Genomic DNA, 25,207 nt, shown 5'->3' on the forward strand with positions numbered 1-25,207 from the left:
ACAGCAATGCTAACAGGAACATTAGCCGCATTTGGAATGATACCTCCCCCTGTGCAAGCAGCCAAGGCTGCTGGGCACACAGGTCTCCTATGCCACCGATGTGTTCATGAGCATCTTTAACATGCAAACACCATCCTAAGGGTCAAGGGGCATCAAGTCCATAATAACCAACCACAGTGAAGATGGATCTAATCAATCAAAACAAGGATACTTTCCCCTTTAGGGAAAAGCATGGGTAGATGCCCAAGGATGAGGCTGCCATTGTTAGAGTGATCAGGGAGGTCTTCTTGGAGGTGGTGACCTGACTATAGAATGGGATGGAGCCATGGGCTCCAGGAGTTCACTGTAACTCAGGGAGCACAAAGCTCCGTCTCTGCATTCCAGTCTGCCCTTCAGGAAGCTGCTCACAAGCAGCCTGGAGATTCCTTTCCCAGAGGAAGCTCACACGGTCCTGCCTTCAGCCTTACCTCTGTGCTGGCGGTCCATCCATGATGATGTTCACCCACAGGATCTGCATGGCATTGAGGGGGCTGGGCAGGTTGCACACGGTGGACAGGGTGATGAGGCTCAGGGCTGCAATGCTCCTGCAGGGCAAAGGCAACAGGCAACCCCTCAGTGCGTGCACCGGATGTGGCACCCGCTCACTACAGGGTACCAGCTGCCTCTGCTTACGTGCTCAGCTGGAAGCGGACGAAGTTCTTGATGTTGTAGAAGATGCCTTTGCCTTCCTCCACCGCGCTCCTGAAAGGGAGGCAAGAGTGTGGGTGCCCAGGAAAGTCCTGGTGGGGATAGGAGTGGCCAGCCTACATGCAACAGTGCCGGGAACCCTTGCTGGCACACCTGGGGCACACTGATGGGGTGGTGGCAGCCTCTTTTGTATAAATCCTGTGTGTGACCCCTTTCAGCTGGAGCCCGGGGCCCTGCCTGTGCTCAGAATGCTGAGTGTACAATCTACCTGCGGTTCAGCACAGCAGAGTGGAAGAAACCCAAGCTCCACTCGCTGGGGGCAGAACAAGAAAGGGTGTGGGAGGTACAGAGGCATCACCATCCATCTGTGTGTGTGTACCTGTGTAGTTTATGTGTCGGAACATGCGTGTGGAGGCCGTAAGGACACGCTGGATGTCCGGCTGCCTCTCTGACTTCCTCCTTTGAGTCAGTATTTCAGAGTCTGGAGCAAAGCCCCCGGGATCCTCCTATCTCTGCCCCGCACAGTGCCAGGGTTACAGGCATGGCTCCTAGGGCTGTGTCCGTGGGACAAACACACATGCACACACTGAATCATTCATGGAAGAGTCTTTAGTGGAAGAGAAATGTTGCTACACCAGTGCCTCTGCTATTAGAAACACGCTTCCAAATGTTCTTCTGTACGCTAAGTACCGTGATTTACTTAAGATTAAATCCAGAAAAAGGCAATTTTAATCCTCCTGTCTGGGCCTCCAACTGGGACTTTCATTTGTGCAGGTATGAACACACGTGGGGACCAGAGGACAGCCTGGTGTCATCCCCAGGAAGGCTGTCCTCCTCCTTTGACACAGGATCTCTCACTGGCCTGGAGCTCACCCATCGGGTAAGGTTGGCTAGCTAGCAAGCCCTGGGTCGGCCTGTCTCCTCCACAGCTGTAGGATCAGCAGCCTGTACTGCCCTACCTGCGTTTTCACGTGAACTCAGGGTGTCAAACTTGACTCCTCATGCTTGCAGGCCAAGCACTTTGCCGACCGAGCCATCCCTCTAGCCCCCAAACATGATTTTTAATAGCTGTCCCTTGTGACTAGCTGGTCAAATGACTCTAGGCTTTCTTAATATCCCACAGTAATGAATGACAGGATGACCTTGTTTTGAGAAGGTCCATACATTTAGAGTGGGCTTATTACAGCGATAACCTTGGGATTCAGCTCTCTCCAGGGAGTTCCCTGAACCTCAAGAAAGCCCCGCCATATCCACTACAGTACATTCTGGGGATGCCGATGATAGCAACTCACATAATGGTCGAGAAGTCGTCGTCCACCAGAATCATGTTGGCGGCTTCTTTGCTGACGTCCGTCCCCGTCTGGCCCATGGCGATCCCGATGTCCGCGGATTTGAGGGCAACGGAATCATTCACGCCATCCCCCGTCATGGCCACAATCGCCCCTGACTCCTGCAGTGCCTTTGGGAAGAGCAGGTGATGGAGGATGCTGCCCGAGGACTCTCTCAGACTTTCATGATGCCCTGCCTGGTGTACCATGGGGCCCCATCCCCTGGACTCTGGGGTCAACTGGCCTAGAGCCACAGTAGCTCTGCCACAGTGGCCCTGAGGGTGGGCATGGCCCTGAATCTACAAAGCAAGTGGCAGCCACCATCCTGGCCTCACAGGCTGCTGTGACACCCTGGCTAGGATAGCAGATGTGAGTTGTAAAAGTTGCATATTTCTGGGCTGGCAAGATGTCCCAACAGGTAAAGGAGCTTGCCACCAATCCTGATGACCTGACTCATAGTCACATGGTTAATAGAGAACTGGTCCCCACAAGGTGTCACCTGACCTCCATACATGCACTGTGGCCTGTGTGCACCCATATTCATATATACAAAATTTGTTCATTTTTTTTTGGAACAGTCTTTTTTTTCTGTGTAGCCCAGGCTTATCCTGGAACTCATGGTCCCCCTGCCTCAGCCTCATGAGTACTGGAATGACAGTTGTGAGCCACCATATGGGGTTGGCATTTATTCTTCATCACTAAGAACGAAACACCCCAGAACCCCCTCAAATAGCTCCCAAAGAACAAAACAGGGCTACCAAAGAGCTCAGCAAACTGCCAGGCACAGATGTGGGGAAAGCTCTGGAACTCACTGGTTTCTGGTTGTCAAAAAGGAGCCCCGGGAATATTTTCTCTTTACGTTATCTAATTCCTAGGGCTGTTCCCAGTGTCTGTGGACAGTGGTCCCCAACTTCCCCACAACCCCATAAGAAGACCCACCTCTGTTTCTACTGTGAAGTGCCTAGCAGCCTGCCCCCTTGGACCATCCCGGTCACTTGGCCAGCTGAAAGCCTGCCACCCTGAATGGCTCCACCCTGAACGGCCCCTGTCATATACCCCATTACCTTTATGATTTTAACCTTGTGCTTCGGGCTGGTCCTGAAGAATATAGACACCTGGTACAGGGAGTCAAAGAGTCATCTGGAACATAGGAGCTGGAGGACCTCTCCATCCTGTCCCGTCCGCCCCCCGGAAGAACCCACCTGCCTCACTCGGGCAGCCAGTGCGTCCTGCTCCATGCCCTCCACCTCCTCCCCAGACATGGCTCTCAGCTTCTCGTTGCATAGGCCGATGTTTCTTCCTTTGGGGGAGGAGTTAGGGCTGAGGAACACCCCAGGATCCCCACTGTGGTCCTGTCCCACCCAGCATGTGACAAACCTGACTTTAGCCCATATCCAGTCAGTATCTGGTAACCATGGTGAACCTATATTTGCCCATGATAACAAAACTACGCAAAAATGGGCTTCTCTGAGGCCACAATGCTGGGGAGTATCACTGGCACCTCTGGGACTCTGGCAACAGCACTGGGCTGACTTGGGCAAAGCCAACAAGACAACTCTTGATGGGAATGATTAGAGGAGGCAGAGGAGGCCTGCCGGTCCACTGCTGATGAGCGCCTCCATGCCTTTTCAAAGATACCCAGCCAATGGAGGAAGCCAGACTGGACCTACAGGGTGTGGGATGTCACCTGTGCGATGAGATTACACTTGAAAAGCTCCGAAACACACAGTAGGCCCTTAGTTTACATGCGGACTTTCCCCCATTTTGGACACAAGCTGAAGCAGGGAGCCCAGGTCTCCACAGCTCAGAGCCCTTTCAGTTGGGCATGAGGCCCCTCCACTCCTGGCCCCTCATCCCAGTTACCTATGGCCCAGGCTGTCTCTAGGGCGTCTCCTGTCACCATCTTCACTGACACACCAGACTCGGAGAGGACCTGGACCGCTTCCTTCACACCAGCCCTCGGCGGGTCGATGATGCCCACAAGACCCAGGAACGTCAATCTCCCCAGCTCGGGCCCAGATGCCAGGGCCAGCACTGTAGGAGACACAAGGACAGGTTTCTGGGGACTGGTGACCCCCTTTGGTCCTAGCAAAGTCCTGCTGTGACCCTCCGGGGAGCATGGGAGCACTGGATAGGGAGGGAGGGGTATGGGATACAGGCTGATGGTCCAGCGGAAGCCCCCGAGAGATGGCAGACAGGCATCTAGGACAGCCTTGCCTGCCAAGGGCTCAGTGCATGCTGTCTCTAGAATCAGGAGGTTGAGGCCATGAATAGGAGAAACCTGGCTCTTCTCCCAGCCCTGCTCCCATGGAATACAAGTGTTCCAGAGTGTTCTGAGATGTTTTCTCCAAGTGACGGGGTGACAAATGGCACAAGAGTTTTAACATCAGCCTGATGGGGAAGACCCTGACTCTGCCCCTGAGAAAGCTGTAGATGCCCAAAATGGACCGTCTCCCATCATCTGAGAGTTCTGGGTTTTCGTGGCAGAAGGTACGGGATGAAATTGTGCCTGAAATCAGTGCGCACAGCACAAACTTCGCATGCCCTAGAGAATCTGGCAAGCAGCACTTCCTCCGTACACAAGCCACCCCTAGATTAGCGGGTGTCGTGGGTGGCTAGGGGGGACTAGGCACTTCAACTGTGAAGTTTCACGTTGGGAGTTGCTTGTTGGTCCACCCCTGCCTGCTTTTTGGCCGGTGGCAGATTCACCCAGGACCCTGCTCCCATGCATCCTAGCGACACTACAGGCCAACGCAAGGCCCCAGTGGACAAGGGAGGAGGCCATGGTACCAACCCCGCAGGCCAAGCGAGCCCATCTTCTTCTCTTCCTGCAGCCAGCAGGACTTCTGTTGGGGCGTCAGAGGCAGGGGGATGCCCCCATTGTTGTACATGCTGCAGTGACGGATCACTTCCTCAAAGGCCCCCTTCATGAAGAAAATGTCTTCCCCGTCCTTGGAAAAGAAAAGGAAAACAAAACCCACTGCCATTGGGTGCTTCCTGCTGCATAGACAACTGCCTCACACGTGAGCCCATACCAGAATCTCCACAACACACGGTCCACGCCTGGACTTTCCAACGCAGGTTAATAGAAGCCTGAGACTCCACATTGCTAATCCCCAGGGATGCAGGTGCGGCTGGGTCAGGGCCCCCACTATGAGCACCAGGGGTCAGAATGCCAGGTTCATGGCTGTCACCTCACTGGAAGCTCTCAGAAGGTGCTGGGCATGCCATCCTCTCCCCCCAGGCATTGTGCCTTATTGGTAAGGGAGGGAGGTGTGCTCCGCCATCCCAGCTCTCAATGCTGAGGCAGGAGCCTTCCAGGACAGCCCGGCACCACAGTGAGACTGTCTTAACAACAGCCAAGCTCACCTCATTCTTCGGGCTGCACCGCACGGCCATCCACTTCTGCTCGGAGCTGAAGGGAATCTCCTTTCTCCGTGTGTAGGAATCTTTGGCGTCACCTAAGTTCATCTAGGGTATAAGAGGGGATGTTTTCAGGGAGTCACCCCAAGCCAGGCTGTATGCCCCTGGTTCCCAGCCTTCCTAACGCTGCAACCTTTCACACAGTTCCTCCTATTGTGGTCCCCCCCCCCATCATAAACTTACTTTCGTTGCTAATTCATAACTGTGATTTTGCTACTGTTATTAATTGGAAATTGGAAATATGTGTTTTTTAATAGTCTCAGGTAACTCCTGTGAAAAGGTCATTTGTGCCCCCACCCCTGAAGGGTTGTGACCCACAGGTTGAAAACCACTGCAGTAAGTTAAACTCTGTATAAACCAACATCCAAACTATAGAACCCCAAGCAGTAGCTACAGGAAGGCTGTCTGTTTTCAAATGTCTCACCCAGGAACCTTTCTTTTCTCTTGACCCAGAACCAAGTCTTTGCTTCATTGCCTTTGGAAACTCCTGAGGAATGAGGACATTTGGGGAGGTGCAGCCTGGGGCCCGCAGGACCAGCACCTGTGTGGTCTTTGATGACTTCGGGGCCTATTGCTCACTAAACTAAAACTCAGGACAAACTCAGTTTTCCAAAAGCAAACCAATGTTAGCCAGGCATCTCATGCATTAGAAACAGTGTTTGGGAGAGAAAGGAATCCCAGAACTGGCTCAGGGAAGGAGGGGCTCTGAGAACCCTGCTCCCCCACTGAGACAGGGTCTTGCTTTGTAACCCTGCCTGGCCTGGGATTTGCTATGTAGATCAGGCTGGCCTTGTACTTACAGAGATCTGCCTAGCTCTGCTTTTCCAGTGCTGGGATTAAAGGCGTGTGCCACCATGTCTGGAAAGAGTCCCTACTCCCCATCCCCCTCAAAGCACAGCTATGCCAGCAGCCCCCGCAGTAGCCAACGCTGGCTGTGCTGTGCAAAGCTGTCCTCTGAGAAGGGCCGCCATCAGCATCCATCTGAGAAGCTGTGACTCATCCCAGGAGACCCTCAGAAGGAGGAGTAGAGAGGGCATCAGACCCTCACCTCCTCAACCCTTCCTCGGCTGCAGCAGCAGCCGACATGCTAGAGTATGCAGAAGACAGAAGTTCCCCTGCAGGGAGCACACCAGGTCAGGGCTGGGCTCCTTAGGGATGTGGCTGTTTGGGGTCACCATACATACTATTTTGAGCAAACCCAAAAAAGTCATCCACCCGTCAAGCTGGGCTTGGGTGGAATTGATGCTTTTGGGGTGTCCTATCTGGGTGAATAGATATTTGTTTGTGTCACCCCAGGAGAAGAAGACAAAACATGGAGATGTAATGGCCAGCAGGGTGTGGTGGCACGTGCCTGTGATCATAGCTTCTCAGAGGCTGAGACAGTATTGTGAGTTCAAGGCTGATCTGGGCCACACAGCAAGGGCATTTCTCAAAGTAAAAAGGGCTGGAGTTTGGCTTAGGCAGCCACGGTGCCCTGGATTCCATTCTCACTCCTGAAAGCTAATAAAATTGTGAGAGTGGTGTGAAAGAGGGGTAGGCAGATCACAAGGATGATGTCTAGGGCTGGGGAGATGGCTCAGCAGGTAAGAGGGCTTGCTGCGCAAACATGAGGACCTGAGTTCAAATCCCCAGAACTGTGTGGACTAGTCAAGGTTCTCTAAAGGAACAGAACTGATAGAATCAAGATAATTACATGGAAAAAAGAAAGGAAAGAAAACACAAATATCTGTTTAATATGCGTGTATATATGCATGAACACATTCTTAAAAAATGTGACAAAACATTCAATTATAATTCATGTCTTATATATTTATTTATTATAGTGTTATTATTTATATTATTTAATTATATTTAGATTATTAAATATATTAAATTATAATTAATATTTATAAATATGTTAAATTATAGTTATTTATAATTATATGTTATTTACTATAATTACAGAGTTATTATATATTGCTGATTTATTATAATCTGTAATTGGTCACATGGCCTTAACTGGTATTTGTTTTTTTTTTAAAGATTTATTTATTTATTATGTATAGAGTATTCTGCCTACATATATCCTATAGGCCAGTAGAGGGCACCAGATCTCATTACAGATGGTTGTGAGTCACCATGTGGTTGCTGGGAATTGAACTCAGGACCTCTGGGAGAGCAGTCAGTGTTCTTAACCTCTGAGCCATCTCTTCACAGTCAGTGTTCTTAACCTCTGAGCCATCTCTTCAGCCCCTTAACTGGCATTTGTAACTATTTTCCTCTACTACCCATTCTGTATTTCCTTTACCCTCAGCAAGCACCTCAACAGGTCTTTCCCTGGAGGAGTTACCCACACCTTTATTCCTGATGGGGCTGTACCCTCTTCATCCTGCCTGAATTACATTGTAGTTTCCCATCGACCTTAATCACAAGACATGGTGGCACCAAGAGATGCCCTATAGGATCCCCTGCACGCCAGACATAATCGTTCTCACCTCCATTGTGGAGAAGCAATCCAATTTCCTCTTGGTAATCAGGATCCTATTACCACTGCTGTTCCTTTCTTAGCTTGTCTGCTTCAGGGCACCAGAAACCCAAAGTGGCCCTGGGTTTCTGAGCTTCCAGTTCTATGGAATGTTTGCTGTGTTTCCTGGCAGAAAGATTCCTCCCTTTGGAACCAAAACTTCCAGGCCAGCATGTGGTTATGTGTGCCTGTACCCTCAGGGTGTTGGAGGACAGGGTGGGTAACAGGAACACAGTTGGGGCCTGCTGGCTGCCAGCCTGGCTTAGGTTCAGCGAGAGACCCTGTCTCAAAGGAACAAGTGGAGACACACAGAGAAGGACACGGATGTCCTCTTCTGACCCTGTTAAGGACTGCAGATCATCAGACTCTGAATTTTCTATGACCCTTTGCCTGCCGGAGTAAACAGCTGCTTTTCCTGTGCTTGCAGCTACTCTGAGCATGAGACCCTGATGGCAGGGGAGTGGTTTCTGGTGGCTTGCAGCTGCAGGATCTTGAGAGCTAGGGCATGGCCATTCGTCAGGGAAGGTGCTATATAAGCTGCCATCAATATAATGCCAACAATAAAGTTGGCATTCTTGGTGTTCTTGTTTCAAGGATGACGTGTGTGTGTGTGTGTGTGTGTGTGTGTGTGTGTGTGTTTCAATCTCCAAGGCCCTTGCCTGAGTATGCTACAGGCGTAGTACCGTAGTACATGTAGTACAGGTGCTACAGGACCGTAGTACATGTAGTAGTACGGACACTACATGGACCCCTTACCTTCATGGCCAGCACCATCAAGGCCCCTTCTGTGGGCTGTCCCATCACAGTGTTCTTCCTGATGACAGCGTTGTTGGCGATGCAGCCTGCCTGAAGTGGGGTTGGAGTATCTGCAGTCAGTACAAGGAACCAGCCCCTGGGCCTTGAGCTCACCCATGCTATGAAAGGTTGGGCACTGCAGGTGTGGCCTTAGAGCTGGGCCAGATAACAAGTTTCCTTCTAATAAATGTGTGTCTTAGAAACACACAAATGTGTCACCCCCTGCCCCCACCCCATCTTCAGGCATTGAACCAGGTCTCTCACATGCTAGGTAAGCCCTCTACCACTGAACTACAAACCCCAGGCTTGTTTTTCATTTTGAGATAGGGCTTGCTAAGTTGCCCAGGCTGGCCTTGAACTTGTACCCCTGCCTTGGTCTCCTGAGCAGCCGGGATGCCAGGCCTGTCCCACTAGGCTGGGAAATGGCTTAGGAAGAGTGTTGGTTCCAGAAGCGGTCAGGGGAGCACAAGGTGCAGGTGGACCAGGGTCTGTGGTGGGGTAGTGGGGTGGTGGTGACAGCAAGTGGATTTCCACTCAGGTGACACTGTATTCTGGGGCTGGAGAGTGGCACTGGCTGCATGGGAGGATAAGCAGGCATCAGTTAAGCCACAGGCTTTAGGAAAGTGTTCTGCAGTACACGGCTAGTTTGGAGAAACATCTAGAAGCCTGACAGAGCATGGGCGACTGCCGCTTCCCTGCCACCCTGGAGCTGATCTCAGCCATCCAGGGGCTTCTCTGAGTTTGTTTCTGAGGGGGCTGAGGGGAGGGAAGGCAGTAGAGCGGGGGTGGGGGGTGGCTGGAGGAGGGTACTGTTTGGGAGGAGGCCCTGACTTCCGGGAGGCCGCTGGCCATGCAGGAAGGGCAGATGGCATACGAGGAGGAGAAACCACACCTGACAATGCCGACAGTGACAGTGGGAAGATCCGCACCCACCAGCCCAGCCAGGCTCTGCCTTCCCTTCGCCCTCCTCCTTCCCATCCTGCCGGGGTGATGTCCGCAGCTGCGACAGCCCTAACTGCTGAAGCTGGTCAGTCACCTCCATCCCAGGCAGGCTGCACCACCATGGCTACCCAACACTCACCTCCACCAGCTTCCCCACCGAAACGTTGCTGAATCCCTGGATCACTTCCTTGGATGGAAGGAGACACACGGCCCCTTCGCCACTGTACCCGACTCCACTGATCTGGAAGGATACGGCAGACTGAGGGTGTTATCGAGACCTGACCCCTAAACCCTGAGTGGTTCCTGTCCCCTCTCCTACAGTCCCATCCATTAGCATATACGTTAGGATGACCCCACAGACTCTCTGCCGCCCAGGACCTCTCCCTGACAGTAGAGGCTGCGTGCATTATGACCAGCTGCTGCCAGCACTCCCGGTGGAGGCCTTGCTGCACAAGCTGAGGAGCAAAGGGAGACAGCTTGGGAGAAGCCACACCTAAGCCAAGAGGAAATATCTGGCCTCTGCAGCTCATAAACCTGTCAATCAAGATAATGCAGCCCGGGGCTGAAAAGCAACCAGCCATGGAATGTTCATAAACCGGCATGACAATGTGCCAAGAAAATGGCATTGAGGGGCCAGAGAGCCAGCTCTGTGGTTGATAGGAGTGCTTACTGGTCTTGTTCAGTTCCCAGCATCACCACTAGATGGCTCCAAACTGCTTGTAGGACCAGCTTCAGGGGCTCCAACGCCCTCTTCTGGCCTCCACGGGAACTGTACTAATGTGCCTACGGTACCAGCACACAGGCATATAGCCATAAACATAAACAAATATCTCAAAAAAAATCTTTAAAAAGTAAAGAAACGTTATTGAGGGCTGGAGAGATGGCTCAGTGGTTAAGAGCATTGCCTGCGCTTCCCAAGGTCCTGAGTTCAATTCCCAGCAATCACATGGTGGCTCACAACCATCTGTAATGAGGTCTGGTGCTCTCTTCTGGCCTGCAGGCATACACGCAGACAGAATATTGTATACATAATAAATAAATAAATTTTAAAAAAAAGAAACGTTATTGACAAGAGAAGGCCATCTCCTGTGGGCTCCTGTTTCCTCACCCTTTGCTCTGGAAAGGTCTGTGGAAAAACAACCAGACTCAAAATTGCTGGTTAAGGGAGCGTGCCATTGTGCCTTGTGAGAGACAGAGAGGCACAGACAGTGACTCAGGGTCAGTTTGTCATGGGTGGTGACAGGTACTTCTGTAGCTTTTAAATTTTTTAACGAGCTGGACATGGTGACTCATGCCTGGAAATCCCAGCATATGGGAAGCTGAGACAAGAAGATTGACCGCCATCTCTAGGACAACCTGGACTACATAATGAGTTCCAGTCCAGCCCAGGCTACAGAGTGAGCCTGTTTCAAAAACCCAAATGCAGCAGGGCCTAGTGGCCCAAGCCTATAATCCTAGGTTAGTGGAGAGCCGAGGCAGGCAGCTCTCAAGTTCAAAGTCAGCCTGGATACAGAGTAAGACCTTGTCTTCAGATGAGAGTAAAGAGTGAGCTCAGTGGTAGAGGGTTTACCCAGCATGCCAGGCAATCCCCAGAACTACAAAAGCGGGGTGAGCTGTTAGTGAAGGGCTGGGAATGTGGTTCAGTAGTATAGTGCCTGACTAGCGTGGAGGAGACCCTTGGCTCCATCCTGCAAAACCATGAAAAATAAATATGCTAATTAAGAATCAAAGAGGACATCTCAAATTAAAGGTCACAATCCTTTCTCAGACAGACCTCCAAAGTGTTTATTTCTTCCTTGCTCATCTAAGAGAATCTGCGTGATCTCCCTGGGGAGGAGAAGGGCTATCAGGGTACACCTTGGTCTCCTGCCCTGTGAGATAGCACGAGGCTTACCTCAGCATGGAACCCATCGGAAGTGACGAGCTGGGTCGCTGTCATTTCGTTGGCTGTCAGAGTGCCTGTCTTGTCAGAGCAGATGACATTACAGCAGCCTGGCACCATGAGAATAGGTTTATAGAGATGAATTATCACCGCCAAGCCTGGGACTCATGCAACACTCTGGAATGAGCAATCCCAACCCCACACGTCAACCTGACTCAGATTGCATTGGCGTGGGGAAGCCTCACCGAGGGTCTCCACGATGGGCAGCTTCTTCACAATGACCCGCTTCTTGGCCATCCGCAGCACCCCCAGGACCAGTGTCACCATGACAACGATGGGCAGCCCCTCTGGGATGGCCGCCACAGCCAAGCTGAGTAGAAAAGTCAAACCAGAGTTAGTACACCCAAGGGTGATGTCCATCTCAACCGACACCGGTGACGATGCTTTCTTCTTAGTGAATCTTGTCTTTGCCCCCGGCGGACAGTCTATTCAATTTCTAATTCCACGATGCACTTGCCCCCATCACTCTTTCTGTCCCACCACTTCCCTGGTAAACTACCTCCCCAGCCCGGACCTCTCCAGTCCATCAGGCAGTCAAACTGGTGTCGGTTAAGTCCCTTTACATGACAAACATTCTCATTTCTTAGGGACAAAGTTTCCGGGGAAGCGCTTGGCAATTTCAGAGAGTCAGGGAACTAGAAGAAGGGGAAACTGTGGTTGATGTAATATAGGAGAGAAAAGAAAGAAAGAAAGAAAGAAAGGAAGGAGAAAGGGAGGGAGGGAGGGAAGGAAGGAAGGAAGGAAGGGAAGAAAAGGAAGAAGCAGGTTTTGGCATGCAGACTCATCTCCAGGTCCTTGAAATTTTAGCTGTCACCTTCTAATGGTTTAGCTTTTAGTCCTGTGGGTACCAAAGAAGCCAAAGCAGTGCAACCCCTTCCCCCTCCACCTTTGTGATAGAGTACATCTGATATCTGCTCCTTTCATCACCCCCCCCCCCCAGTGCTGCGATCTTGGGAAGAGACTGGCCACACCCACTATCTCAGCCCCCCTCCTTTGGCCCTGGACTGAAGGTGGGGATGTGAGACCTGTAAACACAGTAAACTCTCCAGTATTTTCACTTAGAGGGAACCACCCACAGTAACTTCTAGAAAGGGACTACTTGGGGTGTGGAAGTGACAGGGCAAGCTCTGCTACCTGAGAGGCCACACAGGAGATGAGAGGGACAATCCAAGCCATGCTGAGCAGGTGATCGCCAGGTCGGGTCTGCCCAAAGCAAGCTGTCATCCAGACGGTGGGGCAAGAGTATTGCCAGACCAGCTATCCTTCCCAAGAAACTGGAGGCCAGCTACCATTTTAATAGAGTGACTGTATTTGTCTTTTACAAGACAGGGTCTCACGTAGCTCAGGCTGACCTTGAACTCACTCCCTCCACTTCACAAGTGTTGGGGTGAGATGTGTGCACAGTCACACTGGCTTCTGTGGTGCTGGAGTGGAACCCAGGGCTGCCTGCATGCTAGGCAAGTGCTTGACCACGAGCCACGTGTCCAGCCTCACGAGGACTGAATTTTAAAGCGTTGGTAACAAAAAAAAAATTAAATATAACAGAGTTCAGATTAAAAGCCCTTTCTGGCTACATTGATGCAGGGCCAGCTTTTTGCCTTCTGTCCTCCCTCAGGCTGAGGTGCTAAAGGGGCAGACGTGAACTCATCACGAGGACCTGACTCTTGTGGGTGCAGAGGGAACACTCAGCTCAGGCTAGTGAAAAGTCAGGAAACTTGGTGGGGGCTCACAGGGCGCTCTCATCACCCAGGGGACCTCGCTGCGTTAAATGGTGAAGGCTGTCACTATTTGGTGTCCCACTGAGAAAGGAAAAGAGAGGATGGTGAAACGGTTTAGGTGATAAAGGACACCTGCTAACAAGTTCTGACGGCCTGAGTTCCATCCCAGGGAACCATGCGATGGAAGGAGAGAACTGAGTCCTGTTTGTCCCCTGACCGCCACATGTGCACCCCCGCCCCAAACAAATAAATGTTAAAAAAAAAAAACAAAAACAAAGCCCAGTGCTATGTGTGTTGTAGCACAGGGTTTCCGATCACACCAGACTAAGCTGCCTCCTGGATAAGCATGGTGGCTCCCACCTGCAATCCCGGCACTCAGGAGGTCAAGTCAGGGGATCACCATTAGCGAGCCTGAGGCCAGCCTGAATGACATTGACAGATCCTGGTCTTTAAAAACACAAAGCAGAAAAGGAGAGAGAGAGAGAGAGGGGGGGGGGGGGGATATAAATAATGACCTTTCACCTGGAGACAATGGGCCATTCAGAGACAAGTTATATAAAACAAGATTACTGAATTTGGTCAAGGAGGTTGGAGTGAGGGGTGGGGGCGTTTCCATGGTGACAGTGAAACCAGCTTCCTTGGTTTTATGACCCGGGCTGGCCAGACCAGCTAAGCAAACATTTACATTAGATTATGAGGGGGACACCCCCATATGTCAAAGGATGGGCTCTGTGCGCACACCTGGATATGTTCATAGCAATAAAAAATTAATCCACAAACTAATAAAGACTAGGAGTGGTCAGGAATGGCAAGTTCCTTGAGTCATCTTAAAGGACACTCCGGCCACCAGGGCCTAAGGTGAAGTTTTTAGAAGAACAACACTCTGCTTTTATTTATTTTGGAAAGTTTTCTCATTGGCGTGTCTGCCATTTCTGCCTTCCGATTTGGTGGTTTGGGGTGACTAATCCATCACAAAAGCCTGGAGGTTTTACCTCTCCAGTGTCCCAGGGGAAGGAACAGGTTCTTGCCCAGGTGCGCCATGAGCCGTGTGGGGAGGATCAATGGGGACACTGGGGTTTTGTTCTTTGCCAATCAGGCGTGATGCCTTTTTAGGCTCCTGCAACTTCTGATGGCTTGTAAGATGAGAAAAAAATACAGAATAGTAATTGTTTGTGTTTAGGGTGTGGAGGGGATGAGGCCCAGTGCCCTGTGCACACCAGGCAAGTCCCATACCCCCACACTCTGTACGGCCAGGCTGCACCCTTCTGTGGAGGGTGGCGTTCCAGCATCTTAACCACCCCCCCCCCCCCCCCCCCCCCCCAGGGCTCTGCTTTCTTCAGCAGCCCCTCCAGGATCCTCCTCCTCTGCCTTTCTCCATGGCTTCAACATCAGGGCACTGTTGAGGGTTGAGAGCTGCACCTCTGGTTCTGCTAGTGCAGGGGCCTGGCTGGGGGAGGTTCTAATCCCAGTTACAGTTACGGAGTGTGTCCTGGGACAGGCACCTTGGTACTTCTGGGAGCTTGTTAGAGACTGCATCAGGTGTCAACGGTGTCCTCCTAGCGGCGCTGGTCTGCAATGCACTATCCTAACCCAGGGCCTTTATACCTGCTTGCTGCTTCCTTCCTGCCTGGCGATCTCTTCCTGCTATTCTCTTAACTGGCCCTTCTCAACTCCCTGCTTCCAATATCACATAGAAAATATCCTTGACTCCCTTCCCAGTTTCACACCCCTCCCTGTTCCCTCTCAGTCTCTCTCACAGCCAACACTTCCCATGGGGTATCAGCACAGCACAGATGCTAAGCTGTAATTGCATTGTTAACCCACACTTAAATTGCTCACAATCACTTTCTCTACCAGCCTGAAAACCCTGTGAGGGCCCAGGCCTGTGGCTCAATCAGTGCTTTGATGATGTAACAAATCGTCCAGAAATGCTTGGTCAATATTTGTGGCCCGACGGCTGCCAGCTGTCTAGGGTGTGAACAGAATCTTAGCAAGTGAAGGGTCTTATCCTGCCTAGAGGCACTGTGAGAAGCAGTTCAGGGTCTCTCCTCTGCTCCTGGAATCTGCAGCCATGGGCAATGGTGGAACCTGAATCTCAGTTTCCCTACTTATAAGGTGGAGCACGTGTGACCCCGAGGAACTAAGCAAGAACCAGCTAGGAGCTCCTGTTTCTTGTCCCAGCATCAAAAGATCCAGACTCCCACTCCTGGGAGTCTGAAACCCAAAATCCTGGGTTCAATTCCCAGCAAGACTTAAACCAACTATGCGCAGGGTAATCAGAACTTCAAGGCCATCCTTGGCTACATAAGAGGTTTAAAGCCAGCCTGGGCTACATCTTAGAGACGGAGAGATGGATTGTTCAATCCAGGTCCTTGCAGATGTAATCAAGTCAAGGTGAAGCGCTGTACCCATCTCCCGCAGAGCAGGGATGGAAGCCAGGGCTTTGCGCATGCCAGGTACCTGCTCTGTCACCACCCTACTCCCTGGTCCCAGTTAGAGTGGTCTGGATTGATCGCTTGATTGGATGGAGAAACCATCAAGAGATTGGTATGTCGTGCCTCTGGCCATGTGTGAAAGAGCCACCCTGTGTGTGTGGGGTGCCATCCCAAAGGGAGCAGATGGAATGAAGGGGAGAGGAGGAAATCAGGAGCACCACATGCCTCCCCGCTTTCTGCTGCCATCCTGTCTTGCTCACCACAGGAGCCAGGGGACCTGGGAGGAATCCTCTGAAACCTTGAACCAAAATATGTTGTTGCTCCCTTACTTCCTTTCCTCAGGCATTTTGCCACAATATATCAAGGTCGCACCCTCCCCATGCTTGAGGCACAGTGGAGGCCCAGGCCCTCACCTCAATAGATCCAAACCCTCAGTGATGAGGGATGAAAAGCCGACCCTATGTTCTATAAAGTGCACGCCTCCCACATGCTATGGGAGACCCGCTTTGCTGGGGTCAAGAAGTGCCTCCCTCTCCTGGCCTGCCCTGCAGTCTGCACCCACTCTGCTGGGGGAGGGGCTTGGGAGCCTTAACAACGAACCTGACCCCGATAGTGAACATGCTGAGAAGGGGCTTGCCTTGCATCCAACCGACCAGCATCAGGAGACCTGTAAGAGACAAGGACTGCGTCAGTCTGGGCCACTGTGCACACCCCAGTGCCTCACCAGGCTTGTAGCCCACTTCCTGAGGGGCCCTTTGGGACCTCGAATGCTGGAAACAAGTAGCCGCCTCAGAAGCTTGAGGTTTCTGGGCTGGAGAGGAAGGATGGCCTAGCACGCATGAAGCTCTAGGTTCAATCTCCAGAATGGGGGGAAGGTGGGAGTGGTTCAAAGGGAATTAAACTGGATATGTAGGCATGGTGGCTCCTACTTATAATCCCAGCACTCAGGAGGCTGAGACAGGAGGATGGCTGGCAAGAGTTTGAGGTCAGCGTGGACCTTGTTTCAAATGAACCAAAGCAAAGAAATAAAAAGAACCCGCAATCACTCACCTTTTTTTGTTCGTTTGTTTTGTTTTGTTTAAAGAAAACACATTCTACTGGAGGGGAAAAAATCCTGTTTTATTCTTTCACAAAGGATTCCTGTCTAGTTTAGGTTGAAGACACTCATCACCAGTTCACCCTGGGCCATTCCTATCTGTAATCTGTGTTACTCCTGCCGGGGTGGATAAGCCTCTTTTGCTTCTGCTTCCTCTCTCTCTCTCTCTCTCTCTCTTGCTGGGGCTGGAACCCAGAGTCTTACGCACACCAGCAAACTCTACCACAGAGCCACACCCCAACCCCTGGGCCGCTGTTTCTTAAATATGTTTTATGTCCTGATTGAATTTCCTCTTCCTCCTTTGCCAATCAGTCATCAAAGGTTTACTAAATACCAGGCATTATGCTGGGCCCTGGAGGCGTGGGGACAGAAGTGGCCTGAGCCACCACTGGGACTCTTGAATGAGTTCCCAAGATGTTCCAGCGATGCAGAAAAGGACTGGGGTAGCCAGATGTAGCCTCAGTTTCTTTGCCTGTAAATGGGAGCATGACCATAGCTCCCTGTCCTTGCAGTTGACATAAATAACAGAAGGAAGGAGAGGTGGCTTATTGATTGCTCCTTGAAGACTTTCCAAAAGACGCCAGCTTTGCAGTGCAGGACACAGGAAACAGAATGACCTATACTGGTGTGAGCATGTGCATGTATATGTGGTGTGAGCATGTGCATGTATGTATATGTGTGTGGGGGGGAGTACACAGGACGTGACTGGCCGTGGAATTCAGTCCTCTACCGAAATCTTTGCTGGGACCCAGATGAATTAAGATGAAATGAATTAGGGGGGCTCTGTTAGAAAACGGAGCTGGACAGGGAGCCCAAAGCCCCCCCCCCCCCCAGAAGCTTCATCTGCCATTGCAGTCAGAAGATCCTGGTGCTGGCTGGCAAGGCCTTGCGAGGGGTGGCCCTGCGCGTCCATCCCATGGCCACCTTCAGGGTCCTGCCATGTTTTTTGAGAAGGGTTTCTCTGTAGCTTTGGAGCCTGTTCTGGCACTAGCTCTGTAGACCAGGCTGACCTTGAACTCACAGACATCTGCCTGCCTCTGCCTCCCGAATGCTGGAATTAAAGGTGTGCACCACCACTGCCTGGCCGACAAATGGGTTCTTACAGCTCTCCAACCAGCCAAACACACCCAGATTTTATTTTGAATATTCCTTTAAGAGTTTTTAAATTACGTATATCTTTGTGTGTGCATGTGTATGTTTGTGTATGTGCATGTTTGGGTGCACATGCCAAGCCATACATGTGGCGGTCAGAGGACAACCTACAGGAGTCAATTCTCTTTCTATCTTGTGGGTTCCAGGAGCTGAGCTGGAATCACCATTGTACTTGATGGCCAGTATCTTCACTCACCAGCCCAGTGGCCCACACCTGGCTTCTTGAATGAGTTCTGGGATTGAAGTCAGGTCCTCATGCTTGCAAGGCAGGCGCTTCACGAGCCAGCCAACTCCCAGGCCCAACATCATCTATTTGTTGAGTCAGCTTCTCACAGTGTAGCCCTGCCTGGCTGGGAACTCACTATGTCGACCAGGCTGTCCCCAAACCCACAGAGATCTGCCTGCCTCTGCCTCAGAACGGTGATGGGATTAAAGATGTGTGCCAACATGCCTGGCCTCCATCACCTTCTTTCTCTTTTTTATAAGTTTCATCTTGTTGACAAGTCTGCTTTTGTCATCTCCCCGACAAGACTCTGCAAGCATGAAGATCTGAGTTCGAACCCTGAGCACCCATCCCACAGAAAAGTTGGGTATGGCTGCCTGTGCTTTTAATTCCGGCACTGTGGGGCAGAGAAAGACGGATCTCTAGAGCTGTTAGGCCAGTTAGAAGGACTGGAAATCTCTCCCTGTCAGGGCTGCAGGTAACAACACAGAGTGTGCAAGATCTCCCAGAGGGGGCTCTGTGTAAATGCCCTATGGCAGGCAGGGACTATGGAAGGAGTCAGGGCTTGAGTCTAGACCCTGTTGTTGCTCTCCCAGCCAATCCGTTCTCTGCCATTCCTTTCTCTTCCTGAGTAAAACATTCTATTTCTCTCACCACACACAAGCCTCTGGTCCAGTTCTTTGTTCCAGTACCCAGAAACCTGGCACTCTCAGCAGGTGCCTTCCCTAATTTGGGTCACGCCACTAACAGTGTAGTTATGGGAGCTAGAAAGGCCGTTGAAGATGGATCACTTGCTAATGCCTCTACCTTTTCCTGATCTACTCCAAAGTTGAGAACATCACAGGCCACTGTCTCTGTATCCCGTCCCCCCCCCCCCCCGAACCCAAGAGATCTGTCAATCACCAGCTAGAGACCGCCCTCAGGGAGGCTGGTTTACCTGAAGTCATTCTAAGGAGGTGGGAGGAATAATTATCCCCTTAAAGACATAATGTACTTTTCCTCCCTGGAAAACCTGCCCTATCCTTCCCAGAGCCTCACCAAGCGACCCCAAATAAGATGGCCACATTTCTGAGTCCTAACTTTTGATTCTTTTCTTTTCTTTTTTCTTTTTTTTTAAATATTTATTTACTTATTATGTATACAATATTCTGTCTGTGTGTATGTCTACAGGCCAGAAGAGGGCACCAGACCTCATTACAGATGGTTGTGAGCCACCATGTGGTTGCCGGGAATTGAACTCAGGACCTTTGGAAGAGCAGGCAATGCTCTTAACCACTGAGCCATCTCTCCAGCCCCTTTTGATTCTTTTCTATCTCTTTTGGTAGGGGGCAGGGGTACTGACCAAAGCTGAAACATTTTCTCTGGTGCTTTGGGTTTCTTGTTCTTTCTCTGAAGTCACCCCTGACCAGCTTGCCTGCTGACCTCGGTGGCAGAACATTCTGGTCTAACTCTAGAAAGACATCTATTTCTGCCTTCCTTTCCCCCTGGAAGATACCCTATTGTTTTCTCTCAAACTAATAAAAATGTCCCCAAGCTCCCTCCCGAGATCATTTAAAAATTCTTTTATTACGGAAACTGAGAATCCAAAGAAACCCCAGTTTCCCCAGTAACGAACGCATGGTACCCAATGTGGCGTCCCTGAAATTTCACCAGCACAGCCTCCTCTCCAGAACCCAGCAGGAAATGACGTCACTCACCGATGATACCAAAGGAAAAGATAGTCAGCTGCTTGCCCAACTTGTCCATGCTCTTCTGCAGAGGAGTTTTAGGTGTCTGTAGTGTGGGGGCAGGGCACGGAAGGACAATGGTGTGTTAGGACCCATGACTCTCTTGACTGTTCTGAGCAATGGCTATGTGGGGGTACACATGCATATATAGTTGATAAAATGGTAAGTTTTGTTTTTTTTGGGGGGGTCACACATGGGGTTCTGAGGACAACCTTTGGGAGTTGTTCTATCTTTCTCACGCGTGGGTTCCTGGGATCAATCTCAAGTCATCAGGCTTGGCAGCAAGTGCCTTTACCCTGAGCTACCGGCACTCATGCTGGCACACATCCTGAAGTCTTCAACTTAAAAACACAAAGCCTGCTTCTATTTCCTGTGGCCTCCAACTTTCTGGGGTTGAGCAGGGCTGACCCTGGCTTAGAACAACCCTGATGAAAACAGTGGCCGCCCCCGGCCCTGCTGCCCTCACCTCTTCCGCCTGCATCATCTTGAACACTTCTCCAAACTGAGACTGTTCCCCGGTTCCGATCACAACTCCCTGTGTGGAAGAGAGAGGGAGGTAACAGGGGGCCTGGAGCTGCAGGGCCAGCACCCCGGGCTCTGCTTACCTGACCCTTCCCGCACTGCACCAGCGTCCCCATGAAGACCACGTTGCTCAGGGTGCTGAGATCTCCACTGGCTACCAGTGGGCTGTCTGTTTTACTGCATGGCTCCACCTCTCCTGTGAAACTGGATTCGTCCACCAGGAGGTCTGTGACCTGGGGGACAAAGGTGAAACTCTGAGCTCCCCTCTTGCCCTTCAGAAGTCTTGAAGCTTGCAACAGTACCAAAAGCCCTGTAAGATGTCAAGGAGGAAGGAGCTTTGGAAACCCAGATTCAGAATCACAGAACCAAAAAAGCTTAGAACTCCAGGCCCCTCCAGGAAGACACGCAAGTCTTGCGCCTTGTTTAATGCTATTTGCAACATGAGAATCACCAGAAAACATGACTCAGCTGCTCCTTGGAATGCATCTTTGCCTCTCCAAGTACCTGGACCCGCTTCCCATAACTGTGGGAGCCATATGGCATAGTATACGAAGGCTCTACTCTATATGGAGTGAGCATCTCCAGGAGTCTATGTGCTGCTATTCAGTTCCCTCTGGGTGGTGTTAATAGGGTGGAACAGGGCCAGCAAGATGGCTCAGTATGTGAAGATACTGAGAAAAGCCCTAAGAGGAGGCTGGGAGGATGGACAGACTTGAACTGAGATCTTAGGATGGGAAGGCCAAGTCCATGGGGGGCAGTATACAGGGACACAGGGACACAGACCTCACAGCAGACAGGGCCCCTGTGTGAAGACAACAGTGTCCCTGGTGTGGAGGTCAGGCCTGGGTCGTAGCTTGGGCCTTTTCTGCCCCAAACAGCTAATTCCTATTCATTTGAACTCAAGGTTAGCCCCAAAGTGGTTGTTTCCAGGGAGCCTCTCCTGCTCTCCACAGGCAGGCCTGGTCTCTGGGATCCCCAGGATTTTCCATCATACTTTCCTGACCATCACTGAACAGCTACCTGCAAGGACAGGCTCTGGACACTAGACCCATGCTCAGGGTCAAGTCTGTTCTCTGTAGTATCCTTGGCACCCAGCACAGTGCCCTGTGCATAGACACCTTAGATCAGCTTGGCCTGGCACCCAGCACAGTGACCTGCATATAGAAACTTTAGATCACCTGGGCCTGGCGGTACCAATCAACCACTCAGAACTTGAGAGGCTGAGGCAAGAGGACCAAAAATTCAAAGCTAGTCTGGACAACTTAGTGAAACTTGTCTCAAAATAAAAGCAAAACAAAGGCAGGAGATGTAACTCAGTGGTACATGTGGGCTTAGTATGCATGAGGCCCTGGGTCCCTGTCTCGGTGCCAGAGGTGTAAGGGAGAGGCCCAGGGATGGAAAGAAGAGCTCGAAGAAGGGTCTTGGGTGTGAACCCTCCCAAGGCATTCATATCTCCATCTTCAGAACATGCGGGTACAGCACCCTGTTTAGCAGAGAAACATGGCAGGTGTAACAGGCACTCTGAAATCGGGAGGTGATGCTCTGAGAGAGTGGGGGCAATGGCACCCTAAGATCCTTGGGGGAAGACAAATGATCAGAGAGGGACTAAGGGTTGGCAGGAGCCATGGACTGGCACCTCCCATCGCTGGAAAGTTGCTGGTCTCTAGACCTGGGAGAGAGCACAATCTGCCTGGACTTGGACCTGGGCTTTGTTACAGCATCTGCTGGCGTCTGACAGGCAGGAGGGACGTAGAAGGAACAATTGTAGAAAGGGGGGGTAAGGACAGCAAATTGGTGCCTCACAGCCTAGGTAGAAAGCTACCCTGAGTGCCCCTCAGGAGGCTGTAGAGCCCTATAGGCCACCGGGGGTTGACAAGAAGGTCTCAGGTGTCAGCAGGTTCCTTAAGTACAAACATAGCAACATGTGTTAACACTGGGAAAACACTCGGACAAAATGTGCCTTTATGCATTTTCAGTTTGAGCCTCCATCACAGAGTACGCTGGCCAAGCCAAGACGGCTGTAGCGTTACTGGGGGGCCAAGTCTAGTGGGCCACCACTGTGCACATGGCTCTGGTGCAGCGTGTAACCATAAACAGTGGTCTCTTCCCAGGAGCCCTGGACAGAGCATCCGAATGAGGAGGAACAGGTAGTTGTGGGGAGGAGGGCACAATCTCACAGGAATGAGCATAGCCCCAGCATAACAAAGGTGGGGTGCTGAAGGATGGGGTCCACGGAGACTCCCTCCCTTACTAGGTCACATGTGTGCCCCTGTTCCCTCTACCCTCCTGTGTGCCTGTTCCCAGTGTTAGGACCCCTTGGCAAAGCTTGCTTGGAGTTCTGATAACTCCGTTCAATTGTCTTCATTTTAGTCTCCACAGGGGAAAGAACAGTCAAGAATTTTTGCCTTTGTTCCCACTCAGGGGACCAGAAGGTAAGGCTTTGTGACCCCATACAGCCATGCACGGACCATTGTGGGTCCTGTCCTCAGGCTCGTGAGCCTCCTGTGCCCGGAACTCGGTAGTCGGGGCTGGCCACTCCTGAGTCTCGGAACTTAACTGTCGATAAAGGTGTTTATGCTGTGGATAAACAAAGTTATTGATTGTCCCAGGGAGTTGAAAATGCCAACAGGGAGATGTGTGGGGCATGATGGTGTTACTCTCGTGCTGTTGATATGCCCAGGGTGTTACTGAAATGGATCCGAGGCCTCAAGAGCCAGGAGCAGTAGTTAGAGGCTTCAACTCATCTAGAGGCCTATGGTCTACTCAGGGCTACAGAAAAGTAAATCACCAGTATCTGGGCCGTTACCAGTTGCGGATTGCCTGACCGCACAATTACTCTGGGCAGTCTGGACAAATGCCAGTTATATCATGAGACACAGGGCTAGGATTTAAAGCCCAAGGTTCTCTTGTCCCATACACCCACTGAGTTTCTTAGGAGCCAGTCAGTGTTCCCATAGTTCTGCAGGCATGAACCCCTTTAAGGCTTCTAACTTCCCCAGACTGCTACCTCCTCCTGCCTTACATATAAGGCAACTTTAGTACAGAGAGGGTAAGCAAAGAGCTCCAGGTTACCCAGGTAGAATTTTAGGTGCCGGGTTCAAAACCAGTCTTAACGTGCAGCTCCTCTCATGGCTCTGCCTCCTTGCCTCCAAGAACAGCTGCAGAAGATGTGACTACTGACCAGCTGCGTGGCGTCCTCAGGATTCCCTCAGTCACCTGCTTACTGAGAGTCCAAAGATTGCACTCTCCTGTTCTTGGAAGAATGTGTCACTCAGGTAACTCTGTCACCTAGGCCCTTCTCCAGAATGTAGCAGCATCATGTCGCACAGCCCCAGGTGTGCTAACTACTAGATCCTAACTCTGAACCCTTAAGCTGTGGGAGGAGCCAGCCCCATCGGAGTTGCCAAACCAGATCTCAAGGCTGCGCTAGATGGTTCTCTGCCTCAGTTTCCCTCCTTGCCATGAAGTCTCCCCCAGTCTTGTCCTGGATGATTTTGCCATTGTGATCTGCTCTATACGCCACGTAACCAGGGCTGGGAGATAGTTTAGTTGGTAAAGTACTGAGTCGTAGAACATAACCAGGGCTGGGAGATAGTTTAGTTGGCAAAGGTCTGAGCCCCAGACCCATTCAGGGAGAAGAAAAAAGAGAAGAGGAGGAGGAAGAAGAGGAAGAGGAGGGGGAAGTGGTGATCGTGGCAGCAGGGTGTGGTGGTAAACCCAGAGTTAGGGAGATGGAGACAGATCCCGGGGCTAACTGGTTCAGCCAGTTGAGGCTACTTGGCAAGCCCTGGGCCAGTGACAGACTATCTCAAAAACCAAGATAGGCAGTACCAGAGAGATGACACCCAAGGTGGCTCTCCAGCCTCTCCTCTCTCTCTCTCTCTCTCTCTCTCTCTCTCTCTCTCTCTCTCACTCACACACACACACACACACACACACACACACGAGACTGAACACATATGCACAAAGCTCCACCCAACCAACATGTGTTAGGCCTTTGCTGGTGGTCCCCCTCAGCCATGGGGTCATGTTCCCAGCTCCCCAGAGGGTGCCCAACTGTAAGAATCGGTTATAATAAATGTTCTCTCTGTCTCTCTTTCTCTCTGTCTCTGTCTCTCTCACTCTCCCTCAAGAGGGAAAAAATTACTAATATTTTTGGGCTACAGGTGACTGTGGGTTACAAACTGTGGAAATGGAAGCCACACAGCCTCTGTTCTTAGAAGGTAAGCCACTTGGGAACAGTAACTTTGGGGGGTCTTGTGCTCATACCCCACCTGCCTGCTCATCAGGACCGGCCGTTACATGTTGCTCACCTCCGTGAGTCGGATGTCAGCAGGGATCCGGTCTCCGATGGACAGGAACACGATGTCTCCTGGAACCAGGTCTCGGGCGAGCATGTGTTGGAGCTTGCCATCCCTCAGGCTGTGTGGGAGAAGCAGCAGAATATTGAGCCTCACCTCACTACCTTTGACAACTGGATTTAGAGATCAACTTGGGGTTTCTATTGCCGGCAAACTCTTGGGAGTTTACAGTTCTGCTTTTTAAACTCGTATCTCAAGATACTGGGGAAGGCAGAGGGCTCCTGAGAGACTCTGGGTCTCACCTGAGAAATGAGGCTACTGCCTCCAGAAGCCTCTACCGGTGGAGGCCAGCTGCTTTATGGCTTCTGAATGGCACCTGGGAAAACACACTAGGACACTGAGAGAACATACCA

At 51.3% G+C, this 25,207-nt stretch overlaps 1 protein-coding gene across 2 annotated transcripts in view; it reads right to left on the minus strand.

The window, feature by feature from the left end:
• The window catches only part of Atp2c2 (ATPase secretory pathway Ca2+ transporting 2), a 58,038-nt gene that overhangs the window by 4,093 nt on the left and 28,738 nt on the right, over positions 1 to 25,207 (minus strand). Inside the window, exons 7-23 of one of the 2 annotated variants that reach the window (XM_041649879.1) lie at positions 24,807 to 24,915; positions 20,577 to 20,726; positions 20,438 to 20,506; positions 19,942 to 20,017; positions 16,374 to 16,440; positions 11,806 to 11,930; positions 11,573 to 11,637; positions 9,818 to 9,919; positions 8,698 to 8,787; positions 5,385 to 5,486; positions 4,810 to 4,966; positions 3,879 to 4,049; positions 3,218 to 3,315; positions 3,080 to 3,130; positions 1,980 to 2,146; positions 673 to 741; positions 468 to 584 (exon numbers count right to left, since the gene is read on the minus strand). In XM_041649879.1, coding sequence (XP_041505813.1) covers positions 468 to 584; positions 673 to 741; positions 1,980 to 2,146; positions 3,080 to 3,130; positions 3,218 to 3,315; positions 3,879 to 4,049; positions 4,810 to 4,966; positions 5,385 to 5,486; positions 8,698 to 8,787; positions 9,818 to 9,919; positions 11,573 to 11,637; positions 11,806 to 11,930; positions 16,374 to 16,440; positions 19,942 to 20,017; positions 20,438 to 20,506; positions 20,577 to 20,726; positions 24,807 to 24,915 — 1,785 coding nt within the window. Of the gene's footprint in view, positions 1 to 467; positions 585 to 672; positions 742 to 1,979; positions 2,147 to 3,079; positions 3,131 to 3,217; positions 3,316 to 3,878; positions 4,050 to 4,809; positions 4,967 to 5,384; positions 5,487 to 8,697; positions 8,788 to 9,817; positions 9,920 to 11,572; positions 11,671 to 11,805; positions 11,931 to 16,373; positions 16,441 to 19,941; positions 20,018 to 20,437; positions 20,507 to 20,576; positions 20,727 to 24,806; positions 24,916 to 25,207 lie in introns of both variants that reach the window. The other variant, XM_041649878.1, reaches the window with a different exon arrangement.

The sequence above is a fragment of the Microtus oregoni genome, unplaced genomic scaffold (genome assembly GCF_018167655.1).
Source record: "Microtus oregoni isolate MIOR12 unplaced genomic scaffold, Mior012 000004F_ref0000308, whole genome shotgun sequence".
NCBI lineage: Eukaryota > Metazoa > Chordata > Mammalia > Rodentia > Cricetidae > Microtus > Microtus oregoni.